At 40.9% G+C, this 17,067-nt stretch overlaps 1 protein-coding gene across 1 annotated transcript; it reads left to right on the plus strand.

Moving 5' to 3' along the window:
• The first annotated feature begins 3 nt into the window (after positions 1–3).
• trpc6b (transient receptor potential cation channel, subfamily C, member 6b) lies at positions 4–13,746 on the plus strand. Its single transcript, XM_039792027.1, has 12 exons — positions 4–197; positions 2,056–2,827; positions 3,888–4,073; positions 5,063–5,227; positions 5,530–5,746; positions 6,276–6,503; positions 7,644–7,908; positions 8,086–8,281; positions 12,188–12,394; positions 12,649–12,699; positions 13,070–13,145; positions 13,250–13,746. Exons 2-12 carry the CDS (start codon positions 2,078–2,080, stop codon positions 13,372–13,374), a joined length of 2,466 nt encoding a protein of 821 aa, XP_039647961.1. The 5' UTR covers positions 4–197; positions 2,056–2,077; the 3' UTR covers positions 13,375–13,746.
• The last annotated feature ends 3,321 nt before the right edge of the window (positions 13,747–17,067 follow it).

The raw sequence follows: 17,067 nt of genomic DNA on the forward strand, positions 1-17,067 counted from the left end.
GCAGCACCGCCAGCATCAAGAGCCATCCAGACCCAAGGTGGGACCAGTTTTATATATGCAGTCTATGGGGGGGACGCAGGGAGTCAGACAGGTGGTCTGGAGGCTGACATGGGCTGCAGCTGCTCGCTTCTGGACGTAGTCTCGGCTAGTAACGACTTAATGAAGTGAAAATGAAGTCATTTGTCTTCTGTGAGGAGGTGAGTGAGCCATCCTGTTTGACTTTGGAATATTAATGATGTGACACAAATAACATGCATATTGAATATAATTGCATATTGAATATAATTGCCTTCAAAAATCAATTGAGAAATATTGGTGTGTGTGTGTGTGTGTGTGTGTGTGTGTAAAGCTTCTCAGAAAAAGTCTCAGGCCCAGGATATTGCTAGAGTGACCAACAATGTGAGACTGATACTTAGGGATCTCATCCTATTCAATGTCCCATTTTTTTTAAATCTCCTATTGTGCCTCTTTTATTGCTTTTCCATCTCCCAGTATCACCCAGTTGCCTTTCATAATGAAATAGAGCAGCAGAACAAAAACAACAAGGAATTCTCAGAAACCCAGGCAAGTAAATCTATATGGGATAGCTACCTATGTCAGTTGAAAGGCAAAAACATTACAGCGATCTTTTTGTTTTTGTTTTTATGTCATATTCATCCATTTAAGTTGTGTTTTTTGCACCTTCCCTGGCTGAACAGCATGACACCATTTTCATATGTCCTTTCTCAGCCGATACAGACTAGATGCCAAAGACGAATAAATGGTCTGTATTAGAACACATTCTGTAGGTCATACTGCGTGCACTCATCAGATTTCTCAGTTATGCAAAATCGTATTAACACTAATTATGATTGAATGAAGGGGCATCGTCATCATCCGCCATTATCTGTGAAGAAGCAATTAGCTCCTGAGATAACCACATTATTCAAATCTAATTAGTGAACAGAAAGTAGATTCTCTCGTTCGACAGTGACACAAAATATAATTAGTATTAGAAATGGTCACTGTCGTTTGGTAGTATGGTCATGAATGGAGATAACATCATACTTAAATAAAAGTGAACAAAAGTTTGCAACTGGAAGGATCAAACACTTGATGACATGTCTTGTATAATATTCCAGGAATGCAACATGTATTTGGTTAACTATCAGGCAGTGGCTGAGTGGATGACAGTGCCAGGCCATGAAACGCAGGAGAGCAGATGATGAGTCTGTGGGTGGTGTCACACATTATAGTTATAAATCAGCCGAGACCAGCTGTCCGTTCACTACTTCATCTAAACAGGGAGAAGCATTTCATTACTTATTTCATACCTGTCTTATTCAATTTTAGCTGTTTCTAAATTCTCTTTAACAAATGTTTTACTGATTATTAATGTTTTGAATTGCCACGTTGCTGAAATGTGCTATACAAACAAAGTGGCCTCGCCTTACCTTAGGTCACTGCTCTCATTCCCAAGGCCTTTTTAAAAAAAAAATATGGATATAATATGGAGCTGATGTTAATTTTCCTGAACCAGTAGACTAATCAAAGTAGAGTGTCTGCTTCATAAGAAAAAGAAATTTAAAACAAGTAAAAAAGAAAGAAAGGTAAATGACCCGGTGTGTGATTTGGATTTTGAGAGTGTAATTTGTATATATTAGTATTTTGGCATACATTAAGTACAGTATGTGATGTTAAGCCAATACACTTTTTGTATCTCCTCACGGTCACCTAGCTCTCTATTTCCTATGCGCACTGAAAAAAAAACAACTGGTATTATGTAATACACAGCCCAGGCTGTGTAAATGGAAAACAAACAGACAGGAGTGCACAAGCCAAACCACACTATTCCAGCCAATCAGCACCAGCTGATGGTGGGAGGGCGGATGCGGGAGGCAGCATGTGAATGTGCCAGCCGGCCAGTAGTTATCTGTCTATCTTCTGAAGGGGGGGGGGTTCTATTTGTTTGGCAGTGGAGTTCAAATATCAACAGTCTTTGTGCAGCATCACTTACTGCACCTTTAATGAATTTACAAAGATAAGGTCTTCAGCCATATGCTTACCTGTGTTTAGGTGGAGCAATGAAGGGAGAGCCATGATGCAGCAGCAGCAGGCTGTAGCCAAACCCAGGAGACAAGCGTTACGGGGAGCCGGTTACCTGTACCACGCTCAACCCTCCTCCTGTCTTTCCCTGACAGAGGAACTCTTCTTAGAAGCTGCAGAATATGGCAACCTTCCAGAAGTCAGGTGGATGCTAGAGGAGCTGCCAGACCTCAATGTCAACTGTGTGAATTACATGGGCCAGAATGCACTGCAGCTGGCAGTTGCCAATGAGCACTTCGAGGTAACTAAGCTCCTACTTAGGAAGAAAGAGCTCTCTAGAATAGGAGACGCGTTGCTTTTAGCCATCAGTAAAGGCTACATCCGTATAGTGGAGGCCATACTGAGCCATCCGGCCTTTGGAGATGCTCAGAGGCTGACTAACAGTCCCAGCCAGGCGGACTCAAACGATGACTTCTTTGCCTATGACGCGGACGGCACACGTTTCTCTCATGACATCACTCCCATCATCTTGGCCTCTCAGTGCCTCGAGTATGAAATCGTTCATATACTGCTTATGAAGGGGGCCCGTGTAGAGCGGCCCCATGACTACTTCTGCCAGTGCAGGGCCTGCAGCGAGCAGCAGAGGCGTGACTCCTTTAGCCATTCACAATCCCGCATCAATGCATACAAATGTCTGGCCAGTCCAGCATATCTGTCCCTCTCCAATGAAGACCCAGTGATGGCGGCTCTGGAGCTGAGCAATGAGCTGGCAGTTCTGGCCAACATTGAGAAGGAGTTCAAGGTGAAGTATTTAAAAAGACATACATGTTTTTATACTAGATCAGGGGTCTGCAACCTGCGTCTCCTAAGCCCCTCTCTAGTTGCTCCCTATAGCTTTGACAAAAAGTGATATTGAAATGAATAACGGTTCTTTTTAACATTTAAATTTATCATTGTTGTAGGCCTTAAGTGATTCTTACATTATCAATTTACATTTCATTCAACTAAAAAGTGCGTCATAGCCAACGTCTCTCTACGGCCCGTGCCTTATCCTTTAAATCAGGGGTCTTCAATGTTTTTTAAGCCAAGGACCCATACTACATGTATAAAATTAAGTTGCATATTAAACTGGGCCTACAATAATGTGTAGGGCGGCCTAAAGCCTTTATACATACCATTTTTGCATAGAATACTAAGCTATTAAAATAGCCTTATAATTGTTGCTATGATTTTATAAATCCTGTTTTCATTTTAAAACATACATGTGGCACAGTGAATCTTTAGGATTAACTGTATCTTTGGATGGCTACCTTAGTGACTACCTTACTTATAGGCCAGTAAGCCTATCTTCAGTGAGGATTTATATTTGCTAATAATATGTTGGATTCATTGAAGAAACTTTCAAAAATTAACAATAATTTGGAGGCCCCCCTGCACTGACTCTGAGGACCCCCTAGGGGTCCCGGACCCCCTGTTGAATATCCCTGCTCTAAATGTTGCCCCTCTCTGCAGAGACCGCCAAAGACGGTGCCATTAAAATGGCAACAAAGATCACCATTTAATGAATGCTCATTTAGAACTATTAGTAATTGCTGACAGGCTCTGTGTTACCTTCATCATAAGGCTCAACTATGTTTTGTGGCTCCAGACAGATCTTTTAAAAAATTCTCTTTTGATAGTAAAGGTTGCTGACCCCTGTACTAGAATTACAGAGACAATAGATGCATATCATGTTGATTCAAAGATGCATTTATGGCAGGACTTGAGGTTTTGACTTTTGTGGTGTTAGCGATTCATGAAAGTACTTTGTATAAGAATAGGGTGCTATCGATTGGTTGATAGGTTGCCTTTGTCTGTTATAGAATGATTACAAGAAACTGTCCATGCAGTGTAAAGACTTTGTGGTGGGACTCCTGGATCTGTGTCGAAACACAGAGGAGGTGAAGGCCATCTTAAATGGGGACACTGAATCACGTCAAAGCTCTGAGACCGTCGGCAGACAAAACCTCATCAGGTTAAAACTTGCAATAAAATATGAAGTTAAAAAGGTAAGCATGTGAGAAAAGCAATTCCATTTTTTAAGGATAAGAATAGATGCACTTGTTTTTGGCTTGGTTCGGTAACCTGTCCATTAAATTAAAATCACAGCTTGATAAAAAGGGCTGAAAAAAAGGGCTGGAAAAATAATTGGACAAATGCCACCAACTCCTCTTCAGGAGCTCCTCGAGGAGGCGGTGGGGAAACAGGGTCTCAAAATCACCCACGACCCAAATCACGTCCTGTATAGTGAGTATGAGCTGATGCCTTCAGGCAGAAGGTACAGGTTACCAAACTGCAAGCTTAACAGGTATAAATTCTCATTTGTGCCGCTTTCAATCAAATTAATGAATAGTAAGAGATAAGATGTGTGTATGTTTGTGTGTGTGTGCGTGTGTGTGTGTGTGTGTGTGTATTGGCTAATACTACGAAATAATATTTGTGATACTGACCATTATGGTTATAGGATGTGCAATGCATGATAGGGTACTGGTGTATATATATGTATATATGTTATATTTGATATGCAATTGCAATTGGGCATTGTGCAATACAGAAGTTATTTACCACAGCGTGAGTTAATGGGAAATGTGCAATCATTTTCAAAATTAAGTGCAATATGAGGGGAGGATGTGATGTGGGTTCTCTTCTGTTCTTCTGTGATTGTGAGGAAAGGTAGGGGGGTATTGTGTGAGGTTTATTAGATTTTCATTGAAGCACTGGCTGAGATAATGTATGATTATGTTTCTATGTAGGTGAACTGTATGTTTATTGTGTGTTCATGCACAATGTGTCGCCATTTCGTTTCTCTCGAATGCCCAAGATGAATTTCTCCTATAGGAGACAATAAAGGCTTATCTTATCTTATCTATTATCTTTTTCAAACTTGTGTTTTTCTTGCACTCTTGTGTCCACAAATAATCCTTCTCTCTCCTCTCCTCTCCTCTCCTCTCCTCTCCTCTCCTCTCCTCTCCTCTCCTCTCCTCTCCTCTCCTCTCAGTTTGTGGCACATCCAAACTGCCAACAGCAACTCCTCTCCATCTGGTATGAGAACTTGTCTGGACTCCGTCAGCAGACCACAGCTGTTAAAATCCTCCTAGTCCTTGGTGTCGCTATTGGGTTGCCTGTCCTGTCCTTCATGTACTGGATAGCACCGTCAAGTAAGGTTAGTTCCAAAAAAAGTCATTCTAAGTTTTACTGTAACTTACTTAAGGGTTAGATTCAGCATTCATTGTCTTGTCTTTTCTTTTCGAGAACATTTTTAACCCTTCTAACAGAGTGAACATAAAAGTGACATGACTCTAATGTTGCTTCATGCTGCTGCCTACTGCTTTATAGAAGACCCTTTTGTCTTTTGGTCTTAAGATATTCTCTCAGAGGCTGTGCCCATGAAATGTGAATTCCCTTTGGTGCAGCTCAAAATAAAGTCAAACGTTGTTCTGTTTGCCTTTCTCTGACTTGTGTCAGATAGGGAAACTCATGTGTGGACCGTTCCTGAAGTTTGTGGCCCATGCAGCCTCCTTTATGATATTTCTATGCCTGCTGGTCCTGAACGCGGCAGACCGCTTTGAGGGAACGTCGCTGTTGCCTAACATGACCACCCACGATCACCCCTCACAACTGTTTCGTATGAAGACCACCCCCTTCACCTGGATGGAGATTCTCATCATATCCTGGGTCATAGGTCATAAGTGTTAACACCCCCCACCCCCAACCCACCCTATCCCATGCCATGTATACAATCACAACTAGCTGTCAAATCGTTTTCTATGATGTTTAGTATATCTTTTCCATTATGTTAATGTATTCCTCTCCCATCTCTTTGTCACTCACACACACTCTGCTGTGCATGCAGGGTCAAGGATATGACATGCCATTGAAGAGTTGTAAACCCCCAAACATCTATCATGCAAGGAAATTGCCCACATAGATTATTATGTATTCTTACGCCATCTACCATGATAAATCAGACTGGTAATAACTTTCCAAAGACGAAAAAGACAAGGTGACACTTTCCCATATCTCTACAGGCGAGACTTTGGAGCCATATCACCCACGCTTTGCCTGTATTAGGAATCAGTAAATCCTATGTGATTTGACTATCAATTCAAGCCTTATTTATACAAACATATTCAAATCATATCAGCCATAGTTTCATTTGAGATAGAAAGAGTGTGACTGTCAACCAAATGTGTGATTTCCTTTGCCTACAGGGAAGATCTGGGAAGAATGTAGAGATATTTGGTCGCAGGACATCCGGGAATACATCTCAGAACCCTGGAACCTTCTGGACTTTAGTATTTTGACCATTTTCATGACCTCTTTCATTGCCAGATTAATGGCTTTCTGGCATGCATATTCTGCCCAGTGTTACGTTGACGAGCACTACACGGACCTGTCCAACAAGACCTTGCCCTTTGAGATACAGTATTTCCAGCTGGGTAAGTGTGCACCATAGAACTCAAATATTATCAATAGATTCATTAAATTAGTTTATATATATAACCTGAAATATTAATAATTATTATTATATTCATTTAAAATTTTAAATTAATATTAAACTGGATTTCCTGGTTCAGACTTAAGATAAGATAAGATAAGCCTTTATTTATTCCTTTATCTCCTATAGGAGAAATGTCTTGTCTTGGGCAGTCGAGAGAACAAAAAATGGTGACGCATCGCACATAAACATAATAAACATACAGTAAACCCACAGCATATCCTCCCCCTCATATTGTACTTAATTCCACCCAGATTGCACATTTCCCCTAAATCATGCTAGGATCAATAACTTGTACATGTATTGCACAATGCCCCAGTGCACAACTGCACAATGCCTTATCAAATAAAAAATATTGCACCAGTGCCCTACCAGATATTGCACACAATATTCAACATTCTACAACCATAATGGTGAGTACTGATTAAGACCCTGTCTCCTCACCGCCTCCTCAAAGATCTCCTGAAGAGGAATTGGTGGGTGCTGGCCAATTCTTTTTCCAGACATTTTTTATCAAGTTGTGGAGCTGCGATTTTAGCTTAATTGACAGGTTACCAAATCAAGCTATGATGCCATAACGGACAATAGATTCAATAGCTACCTTATAGCATAATGCCTTTGTCCACTCCACTCTTACATTTTCGGTTGCATCAGTTACACTGGATAAATTAGTAGTATTAAAGTATTGATCTGATTATTCATCTTTACCGTATTCTTTTTTCATCTTCATAATTTTGAGACCTAGAACATGAAATCCATATAAATAAAGAAATAAGTGCCCCACCAAATTTGTGTAACATATGCTTGATGATGTTTTAAGCCTCCAATGTCGACTTCTCGGCACCTAACCCTAACCATTGCCTAATCCTAGTGCCTTCCAGGCAGCGCTGCCTGGAAGACGACGTTGGGGGCTTAAAACACCAAACACCGTAACGTATTTAACTGTCTGGCTAATTCATAACGAAGAAATACCCATGCTGAATGTAGTTCTCTGTTAGAGTCCTATTGAGGTATCTAAATGGAGTGTAAGTTTACAGCATGAAAACTGCCAAAACAACACTGTTTAAACATTGTTTTTCAGCTCGAATCAACTGGATGCCCTCCGACCCGCAGCTTATTTCTGAAGGCCTGTATGCAATCGCAGTCGTGCTGAGTTTCTCTCGCATTGCATACATCCTTCCTGCCAATGAGAGCTTTGGGCCTTTGCAGATCTCTCTGGGAAGAACAGTTAAAGACATCTTTAAGTTCATGGTGATTTTCATAACCGTTTTCGTGGCTTTCATGGTGGGAATGTTCACGCTGTACTCGTACTACCTCGGAGCCAAGCATAACGATGCCTTCACAACGTGAGTGTCGACTAGAGACTGTTGCAATAATGCTTTTGCCTAATAAAGATTTTGACAGTGTTCTTAAATATTTTCCAATTGTGCCTTTGGATACAATCTGTGTTGAATGAATATGATGTAAGACTAACACATTGGTTGCACTACACTTATTCAATTCCCATTTCTCTATTCTTCCAGGTTGGAAGAGAGCTTCAAAACGTTATTCTGGGCCATCTTTGGCTTGTCAGAAGTGAAATCGGTGGTCATTAACATCGACCATAAGTTCATTGAGAATACTGGCTATGTTCTGTACGGGGTGTACAACTTCATCATGGTGATTGTCTTGCTGAATATGCTCATTGCCATGTTCAACAGCTCCTTCCAAGAAATTGAGGTACGCCTTAATCTTGTATACTAACAGTGATATGGAAGCTTCGGAAGCTCTGAAAGGAAAGGTGAAAAAAGGAAATGTGGGCAATGTTTGCCAAAGGTTTATCTCCTACGTAAGAAATGTCATCTCCTAGAATATAATATCGTAAAGTGTATTTCCTTATTAGGAGACATTATCCCATACGTATTTACGAGATAAACTTTTAGGCTTAAAGCTTTAGTGCGTAACTTTTTGATATTAATGAACGTCCGTTACATTCAAGCTATTGCCAAATGAGTTGATATAAAGCTAATTAAGACTATCAGCTCCACATAATTCTCTCTGTATTTCTCAGTATGGCTATGTTCAGAAGATTGTGACGTCCGGCCACTTTCGCGCGCAGAAACTGGAGTGAAGATAATGACCTCTTCTGAAGAGTCCATCATGTTTTTTTAATCCTCCATGTCCTCCTTGGCTACTAGCAACTGCGTGGAGGAGGGGTGGCGGCTGTGCGTGATCACGGAGGGCTTACATTATGTGGATGCGTCGACAGGTTTGTTGTCATTACTTAGAATTCCTCATGGGGGCAACAGAAACTACGCACTATAGCTTTAATTAGGCTGTTTTGAGAGCGAGAAAGCCGTGGAGAATGAGGCACTTAGTGCACGATACAAAGGGAATTGAAAGTTCAACCAAATGCAGCATAAACAAAAGGTTTTACCTTCTCAGTTAACTACAAATATCCACTCTCAAACATGATGAAACTGTGCATAGGCTCCAATTTGGATTTAACAGTGACGATATGTAGTCTGATGAAATCATATCCTGAGGAGAATTAGGAGATAAACTTTAAGATATTATCTCCTACTAGTGCAGCAGATTAGTAAAAAAAATTGTTCACTTTGGTATACAAGCATAAATTTTGGCACAGATACTCTCTAAGGGCCACTATTTTGGAAAAAGGCATTGGCCACTCAAAAATTCAATATGGCGGCCATTTTTCAAGATGCCAGTGAATATTAATTATTATTATTATTATTATATAATTGCTATTCAATGCTTATTATATCAATTATTCAAACAGTGATCCAAACATAAAATTTGATACAAATACTCTCTAAAGGACATGTTAATGGAAAAAGATGCTTGTCCCTCAAACATTCAAGATGGCTGCCATTTTTAAAGATGGCCATCGAATATTAATTATTTTAATTGTTCAAATGGTGATGCAAGCATAAAATTAGGCAGAAATACTCTTCAAGGAACACTCTTTTGGAAAAAGGTATGTGCCACTCAAAAATTCAGGATGGTGGCCATTTTCAAGATGGCCACCATTTCTGTCAAATAGTCATAATGTCTGCTTTGTCTGCCTCCTCTCCTTTGACCTGTCCGGCGTAGTTCAATTTGCCAGGGATATAAAATCCCCGCCGGCATAGCTCTCAGGTTCATTGGAGTACACAAGCCTCTCCACCGCGGCAAGGTGTAGTCCACAGAGAGGAAGGGCCATTGTGCGATAAAGGAAGTGGCCAGTAAAAATTCAGGTTGTGAAACCATTTTTCAAGATGGCTGTCATTCTTGTCCTATGTTCATTGCCACTGTTTCCAAATAGTGATACAGAAAATATGCCACAAATACTCTGTTAAGGCCACTTTTTGGAAAAATTGGATGGCCAATAAAAGATTCAAGATGGAGACCTTTTCCAAGATGGCCGTCATTTTGGTAGTGATGCACACATACATGTTAGGAAAAATACTCTAACAGCCACACTTTAACGGCGTACTCTGTTGGGACTGAGTTAAAAGGAAGGATTGAAAAAAAAAAACATAAGTTCTATTCACATTTTTACCAGCTCAAAGGCCTTGTGGTTAGAGTGTCCAACCTGAGATTGAGAGGTTGTGCCCTGCTGAGTCATAATAAAGACTGTTAAAAATGGTAGCCAATGCCTCCCTGCTTGGCTTCTGGGCACGAAGTAACTTTGTGTTGTTGAACCGAAGTCGAAAATTGTAGTTCCTTTTCAAAGTAGCTTCTATACCACCACCTTCATCCAGTCGTTCCAGGTCCAGGGTCATTGGCAATTTGTTGATCTTGTGAAAGAGTGGAATGTTGGTGGCAATCATTTTATAGCCATCATGTTGAGAAACATGATGGGTAGGTGATGATTGGAGGGGTTTCTTTGTGTCTGTCTGAAAAGACAACATTTCATCCAAATTTTGGCCTCTTGGCTGACATGGGATTTTCATTGGCCAAGGGGTTATCCTTTTACCACCTCAATCATAGACATAGTACACATTCAGGTATGGGATACAACTAGGTGCGGGTCCCCTACACCTAGCCCGATCATTCATCCCGTGCCATTTAAGTCCTGTGTGATCTGTACACCTTCCAGGTAAGCATACATGAACAAGTCATGTATTTCCCCGCTTACCCTTGGCTCGGCTCTCCCGCGCTGGCACAACCTGTCAACTCAGGTGCGGCTATCTAACTACATCTATTACTAGCTAATTGATGAGGAGCTGTTAGACAGCATTTGGGACACTACACTTAGCTATACTATTACTACTAGTCAAGAACTACAGTGTAAGTAAAACTAGATCAGCTGACACTGAACCCCATGCTGAGTTCCACAGCAGTGAAGTCACCAGTGTGCCCTGGTTGTGTAATGACATTCACTCTATTAAACAAAACCTTCCTTAACACATTAAATTGAGCTCTGACAGAAATGGTGGCCATCTTGAAAATGGTCGCCATCTTGAATTTTTGAGTGGCACACACCTTTTTCCATGAGAATGTTCGTTGAAGAATATTTGTACCAAATTTGATGATAGCATCACCATTTGAAAAATGTATGTAAGGATTCAAGAGAAATGGCGGCCATCTTGAAAAATGGCTGCATCTTGAATTTTTGAGGGACAAGCACCGTTTTCCAAAAAAACATTCTTAAGAGAGTATTTTCACAAAATGTTATGCCTACATCACTTTTTGAACAATTGACATAATGAGCATTTGACAGAAATGGCGGCCATCTTGAAAAAATGGCCGCCATATTGAATTTTTGGGTGGCCAATGCCTTTTTCCCAAAAAGTGACCCTTAGAGAGTATATGTGCAAAATGTCATGCTTGTATACCAATTTGAATGATTCTCTTGAAATATGACATTAATCTGCTGCACTATACGTGGGAGATAAAATTAAGTTTTGGCAAACATTGCCCGCATTTGTTTTCCACCTGTCCTTTCAGGGCTATCGTACAGTGATAATAATGACCATTTTGTTGTAAGACCACAATTATTTTACCCTGGAAATCCAGAGTTCTCGCGAGAGCACATTTGAATTTGCTCAGCGATTCACTCTGGCATTGAGTAATGACGCTCATTAACTATGCCCTTGTAGCCGTGCTGCACCAATCACATCTGTGTATCTGATATAGGTGGGCCAGAGGCGAGCTAAACAGATGACGACAGTTTAATCTACCAGTTAGTTCTGCTGGTAGCTAAGCGTATGGGGCTCTGGATCCGTCACCCCGTGTATTGTTGTGATTGGTCGTAGTGTTATCCAACTGCGTGCAGTGAGATTTTCAAATGCATGCTTGGTGCTGCCCCTCGAGTTGGGCCATTTTCATTACTCAATGCCAGACCCTTAATATTTCGGATTTGGGTCTGGATTTCCAGGCTACAGTTATTTGGGAATAATTTAATTTGACAAAAATTTCAATCGACGTTTTGATTTACTGCCAAAGTTGTCAGGTTTCAGTTCAGTTTTGAATATGTGCTGTATATGTAGTTCACACAATAATATTGCAGATTTAATTAACAAATGTGGATGAGTAGATGAAAGTGGCACATTGGAAATGCAAATGGATGAACTTCCTGTTGCTCATCAGATGTTTCCCCTGGCTTGTACCCCTCCTTACCGTTTCTTTATGTGGGTGCAGGATGATGCTGATGTTGAGTGGAAGTTTGCCAGAGCTAAGCTTTGGTTCTCGTACTTTGAGCACGGCGGCACACTGCCTGTGCCCTTCAACCTGGTCCCCAGCCCCAGGTCTGTGGTTTCCCTCTTGCTGGGGATATGGGAATTTCTCTGGGATGTACCTAAAGGCAAAAGCAAAGAAAATGCAAATGATGAGCCGGAGCTTAACAAGGTGAGGCAACAGCCCTTGACACTAATTATATTTCAAGCAGGGAAATGACTACATTTACTTTGTTGAATGTAGATGAATGGCTAGAGACATTTCTAATACGTCTGGTAAAGTTGACCTATATTCTTTGATACAGATCTACAGGGCCCTCTTGTATCACATTTATAAGTTGCAGGTGTACGAGTGTCCCTTAAAAGCATGTTTTAAGATAAGCATTAACAATTCTTCTTCTCTTTTATGTTGTTTTCTAATCTTAGTTGAGGCAACAGGAAGATCTGAGTGTGGAAGGATCGCTTTGTCGTCACCAAGTAAAGCATTATTCATTTCCTTGCTGATCAACCTGTTCATAACTGTAGTAGTAGTAATTAAAGTTTTGAACATAATATTCCAATGTTATTTAAACTTATTTTAGTAGGCTACCTCACATCTAGAGGGCACTTTGCTGTTTATATATCTAAGCACCAATAAAGTGTGTCAAGGAAAACCATACTGTATAACAGAGTAAAAAAATTTGATTTCCCCTTGCGGGATCAATAAAGTATCACTTAATCTTGGTCTTGATCTTAATCAAACTGCTCACTGGGAAAAGTCGGCATCCGTTCATTTTCCTTAACTAACTCTGAATCTCAACAATAAGCTCATCAGTTTAAGACTTAAATCCACTATTCTTCATTACAGGATATAATGAATCTCCTCATCAAAAGATACATCTTAAAAGCACAGAGAGATAAAGACAACGATGAAATAAATGAAGGTGAGTTCAGCAGGTGTTCTAGATACAGTGTTTCTCTTGTCCGGATCGCCGAATTACGAAACACAATTTGACGCTGATTCACTTCCTGTCCCACATATCATCAGGTGAACTGAAGGAGATCAAACAGGACATCTCCAGTCTCCGCTACGAGCTGCTGGAAAGGGCCAACCACGACATGGAGACACTGGCACAGCTCATCAGGCAACTGGGAGAAGTCATGCATGTTTAGCAGAAAGAGGAGCAGAAGAATGAGCTGGCTATACTTTGTATTGTATTTACTGGTCAAACTGCCCTCTTTCAGTCGGTCAGGGTCAAAGGGCCCTGACTGAACACACATTACTGAACCAAAAAAACTGATAAAAACAACCTGCTGCAACCTGATCTCACAGAATTCCATGAAATGAACATGGCCCCTTAACTCAAAATCTGTGGCAGTTTTACAGAATCGCCGAAAATTCCGTGATGGGCCCACGGAAGAATTCCGTCAAATTAACACGGACCCTTAAAATTCCGTGATGGGCCCACGGAAGAATTCCGTGAAATGAACACGGCCCCTTAAAGGTGCCCTGCCATGTCTGAAGTTCTACCATGGACTCTGTAACATGTTTTGTGGAAAAAATGCCTTGGTTACCTTGTTTCAAGCCATTCTAGCATGGTATAGAAAGCCTGCAGGAAGACTCAGCTGGATTTCTGCCAGTTCTCATTAATATTCAACAAGCTAAGCTGTTTGAATCTGATTGGCTAACAGCTAGCCATTGAGAGCCTGGCTGTCAGAATTTTTTATCCAGCGCAACTGGGCGAGCTAATGAATCGTAATGAGCTCAGGCAATATGTCAGACTGACCAGCTTTTGTAATTGGCCTGATTTCTCTGCTTATTTCTTTTCAGTGGCTTTTCACATTCACAACATAACACAAACATATATGGACCTAACATATTTCAAACAATGCAAGTAAAAACGGTTTTGTATGGCAGGGCACCTTTAAGTTAAGGAAAAGGTCGTGGGTGGGCTTACATTTCCATGACACGCGGGAAGACAGTTGGGTTTAGGAAAAGCAGAACGGGGTGGTTGGGTTTAGGAAAACAATAACGGGACGCTAACAAAACAATAACCGGGTGTGGTACAAGAACGGGACGGTTGGGTTTAGTAAAAGAAGAACGGGGAAGGGTTGGGTTTAGGAAACGTGACACGTGGGACACGATCCATGACCCATCCACCACCCCAACCAACCTCCCTATGCGGATTTTCGGGCTTTCATACTACTCGCTACCGTAGTCGCTCTTAATGCTACTTCATCTTCTCATTGACTTTACATTGGCATTGTTTTCCGTGGTGGCCACCTGAATTTTCACACATTCCGTGCCACCACCATGTAATGCGGTGTTAACAGTTTGTGATAATTTCACGGAATTCTGTGAGCCCGGGCTGGATAAAAATGGATATTCTGCTTCTTTTTTTTTTTTTTTAAATGGTTAACATCCTTGATTTTTTCCCTGAGTGTAAATGCATGTACCTGTCCCTATTCGTAAAGTTCTGATATCCTAATATGCACTACTGACTGCTAACATATGATGGTGCTGCCTGTTCCCAACTGTTACATGATATGGTTTGATTCAGAGGCGATGATTGATTTAGATGATATGGTTTGATTTAGAGGCTTTTCTACTCCATCTGGAGTAGAAAAGCAGTTCAGATTGAAATTAGAATTACCGCCCGTGCTTGTATGCCTGTGTAGTTTACATCCATGTCTGTACAGACTCATATAATATGTGTTGAGTAGATGTTGAAGGAATGTAAATAAAAGGTATTAAGTGGAATTTATCACTATATTGACATGTATGATTCCAGTGAATCATTTCCAGTGAGAAACATGCTGTCTTAAAGCTGTAGTGCGGAACTTTTTGATATTAATGAACATCCGTTACATTCAAGCCATTGCCAAAGGAGTTGCTACAAAGCTAATTACAACTATCAGCTCCACACAACTCTCTCTGTATTTCTCAGTATGGCTACGTTCAGAAGATTGTGACGTCAACTTTCCCGCGCAGAAACTCAATTGAAAATAAATTACCTCTTCTGAAGAGTCCATCATGTTTTTATAATCCTCCTTGGCTACTAGCAACTGTGTGGAGGGGGCTTTGAGACTATTTTTAGCTAGCTTTGTCATAGGGTTCAACCACAATCACCTGAAGCTCAACATCAGAAAACCAATGATCTGAACAGGAAGCCCTCTGTCCTGGTTGTTATACGGGGAGAGGAAGTGAAGAGGGCGGACTCATACAAATACCTTGGGGTCCAAATTATTTTAAAAACCATTAGCTTTTAGATTCTTTAATGTGTGTTATTAAAATGGTGATCACTTAAGCATACCATTTAATGAATATAACTAAAATAAATGTTGATTATCATCACCTTAATGGAGTGCAGAGTGTTTGTGGGTTTTTCAAAGCGTCGCAGCAGATGCTGTTGTGCTCTCTCATGCTTGCTGTGGAGCAAGAATGTCTGGGAACAGTTTGACCTGGCAGGGAGATGAACAGCTCACTTCCATCTCTAGCCAGGCCCAGAGTGTGAATGCTACCACTGGACTTTAGCTGTCAAGTCCCTGAACAGAGCTACTGTGAAGCCTTTATACCAAGGAAAGCTAAGAAACAGACACGGCAGTTATTACAACAGCTACATTGATTTAAAAAACAAACACCATTTTGGTATTAGATTAACACCATGAGGTTAAATGCATTTAGTGTCTGCAATATTACTCTTGATGACGATCCAGAGGGACTGAAACGTTAGTTTTTCTTTAAAGTTTTCTTCAATAAATGGTGATTTTTGAAATTTGATTTTAAAAAAGTACCAGAAGATGGGGTTGCACAAGAATTAGTCTATGTCCACGACATTCCACTTCCGGGATTGTTCCGCTGGCACCGGAAATTCCCCTGGATGTCACACTCTTTCCGGCCGGATGTCCGTCACCTCCCGCTTTCTTTGTGTTGTAGGCTAATTTTAAACTCCGGTGGATTTCTGAGGACTATGGGTAACTGCTCCTCAGATCTCTGCAGGGTAAATCCAGACAGCTAGCAAGACTATCTTTCCAATCTGAGTTTTCTGTTGCATGACTAAAACAACTTTTGAACGTACACGTTCCACCAAAACAAGTTCTTTCCCGAGGCTATTTTGCAGAGGCACCATGGCTCTGTCCAGCGCTTAGCACCGCCCAAGACGATTGTGATTGGTTTAAAGAAATGCCAATACACCAGAGCACGTTTTTCTCCCATCCCCAAATGCTGTGTGGACTAGCCAGACCCTCCTCCGCAGCGCTGTGGAGGAAGGGAAGGTCTGGCTATGCGAGACTACACAAGAATTGAAGGCTGGTGGAGCTGTGGGCGAAACAGTTATCCCAGAAGTAGAAGTAGGCCACAGCATGAGAATCCTCTCCGATATCGTCCGGACAAATGACGTAAGAGATAGGCCCAAGGCCTATTTGTGCATCATAAGCACATGCATCAGCAACATCCACATTCGGCTTATTAACTTGAATAGTAGAACACTGTCTGTAATCTAACCAAGATAACAGAAATGTAAATTTGACGAGTACAAAGCAGGTGAGAGTGCTCTATGTTCTTAAGATAGAGCACCATCATACAGAAGACGCATATAGAAATATTCTTCACTGAATCAAAGGCTGCTCCTGTGCATTTGGTTTAGGTCAAATAAGCGGCTAAAGCATGAAGCTTAAAGTGAGAACTTTGGTTTTAAGCAACCTTAAAGAGATGCAAAGTGCAAAATGGAAAATATCTGAGAATTAAACTAACAGAAACATTAAGAATCCTCTTTTGCAGTTAAAACAAATACAGGCAAATTTCCAATTGTGTTCACTTTATTACAGACCTAACATAACCCTCCATTACAGGGGAACTATACCCAC

The sequence above is a fragment of the Perca fluviatilis genome, chromosome 2 (assembly GCF_010015445.1).
Source record: "Perca fluviatilis chromosome 2, GENO_Pfluv_1.0, whole genome shotgun sequence".
Lineage (NCBI taxonomy): Eukaryota > Metazoa > Chordata > Actinopteri > Perciformes > Percidae > Perca > Perca fluviatilis.

What these genes read in the sequence shown, in the direction of transcription:
- trpc6b (XM_039792027.1), top strand. Translation starts at nt 2,078, where the DNA reads ATGATGCAGCAGCAGCAGGCTGTAGCCAAACCCAGGAGACAAGCGTTA. An exon ending in ACATTGAGAAGGAGTTCAAG is followed by an intron (nt 2,828 to 3,887) that starts GTGAAGTATTTA and finishes TGTCTGTTATAG; the next exon opens with AATGATTACAAGAAACTGTC. An exon ending in ATGAGCCGGAGCTTAACAAG is followed by an intron (nt 12,395 to 12,648) that starts GTGAGGCAACAG and finishes TTCTAATCTTAG; the next exon opens with TTGAGGCAACAGGAAGATCT.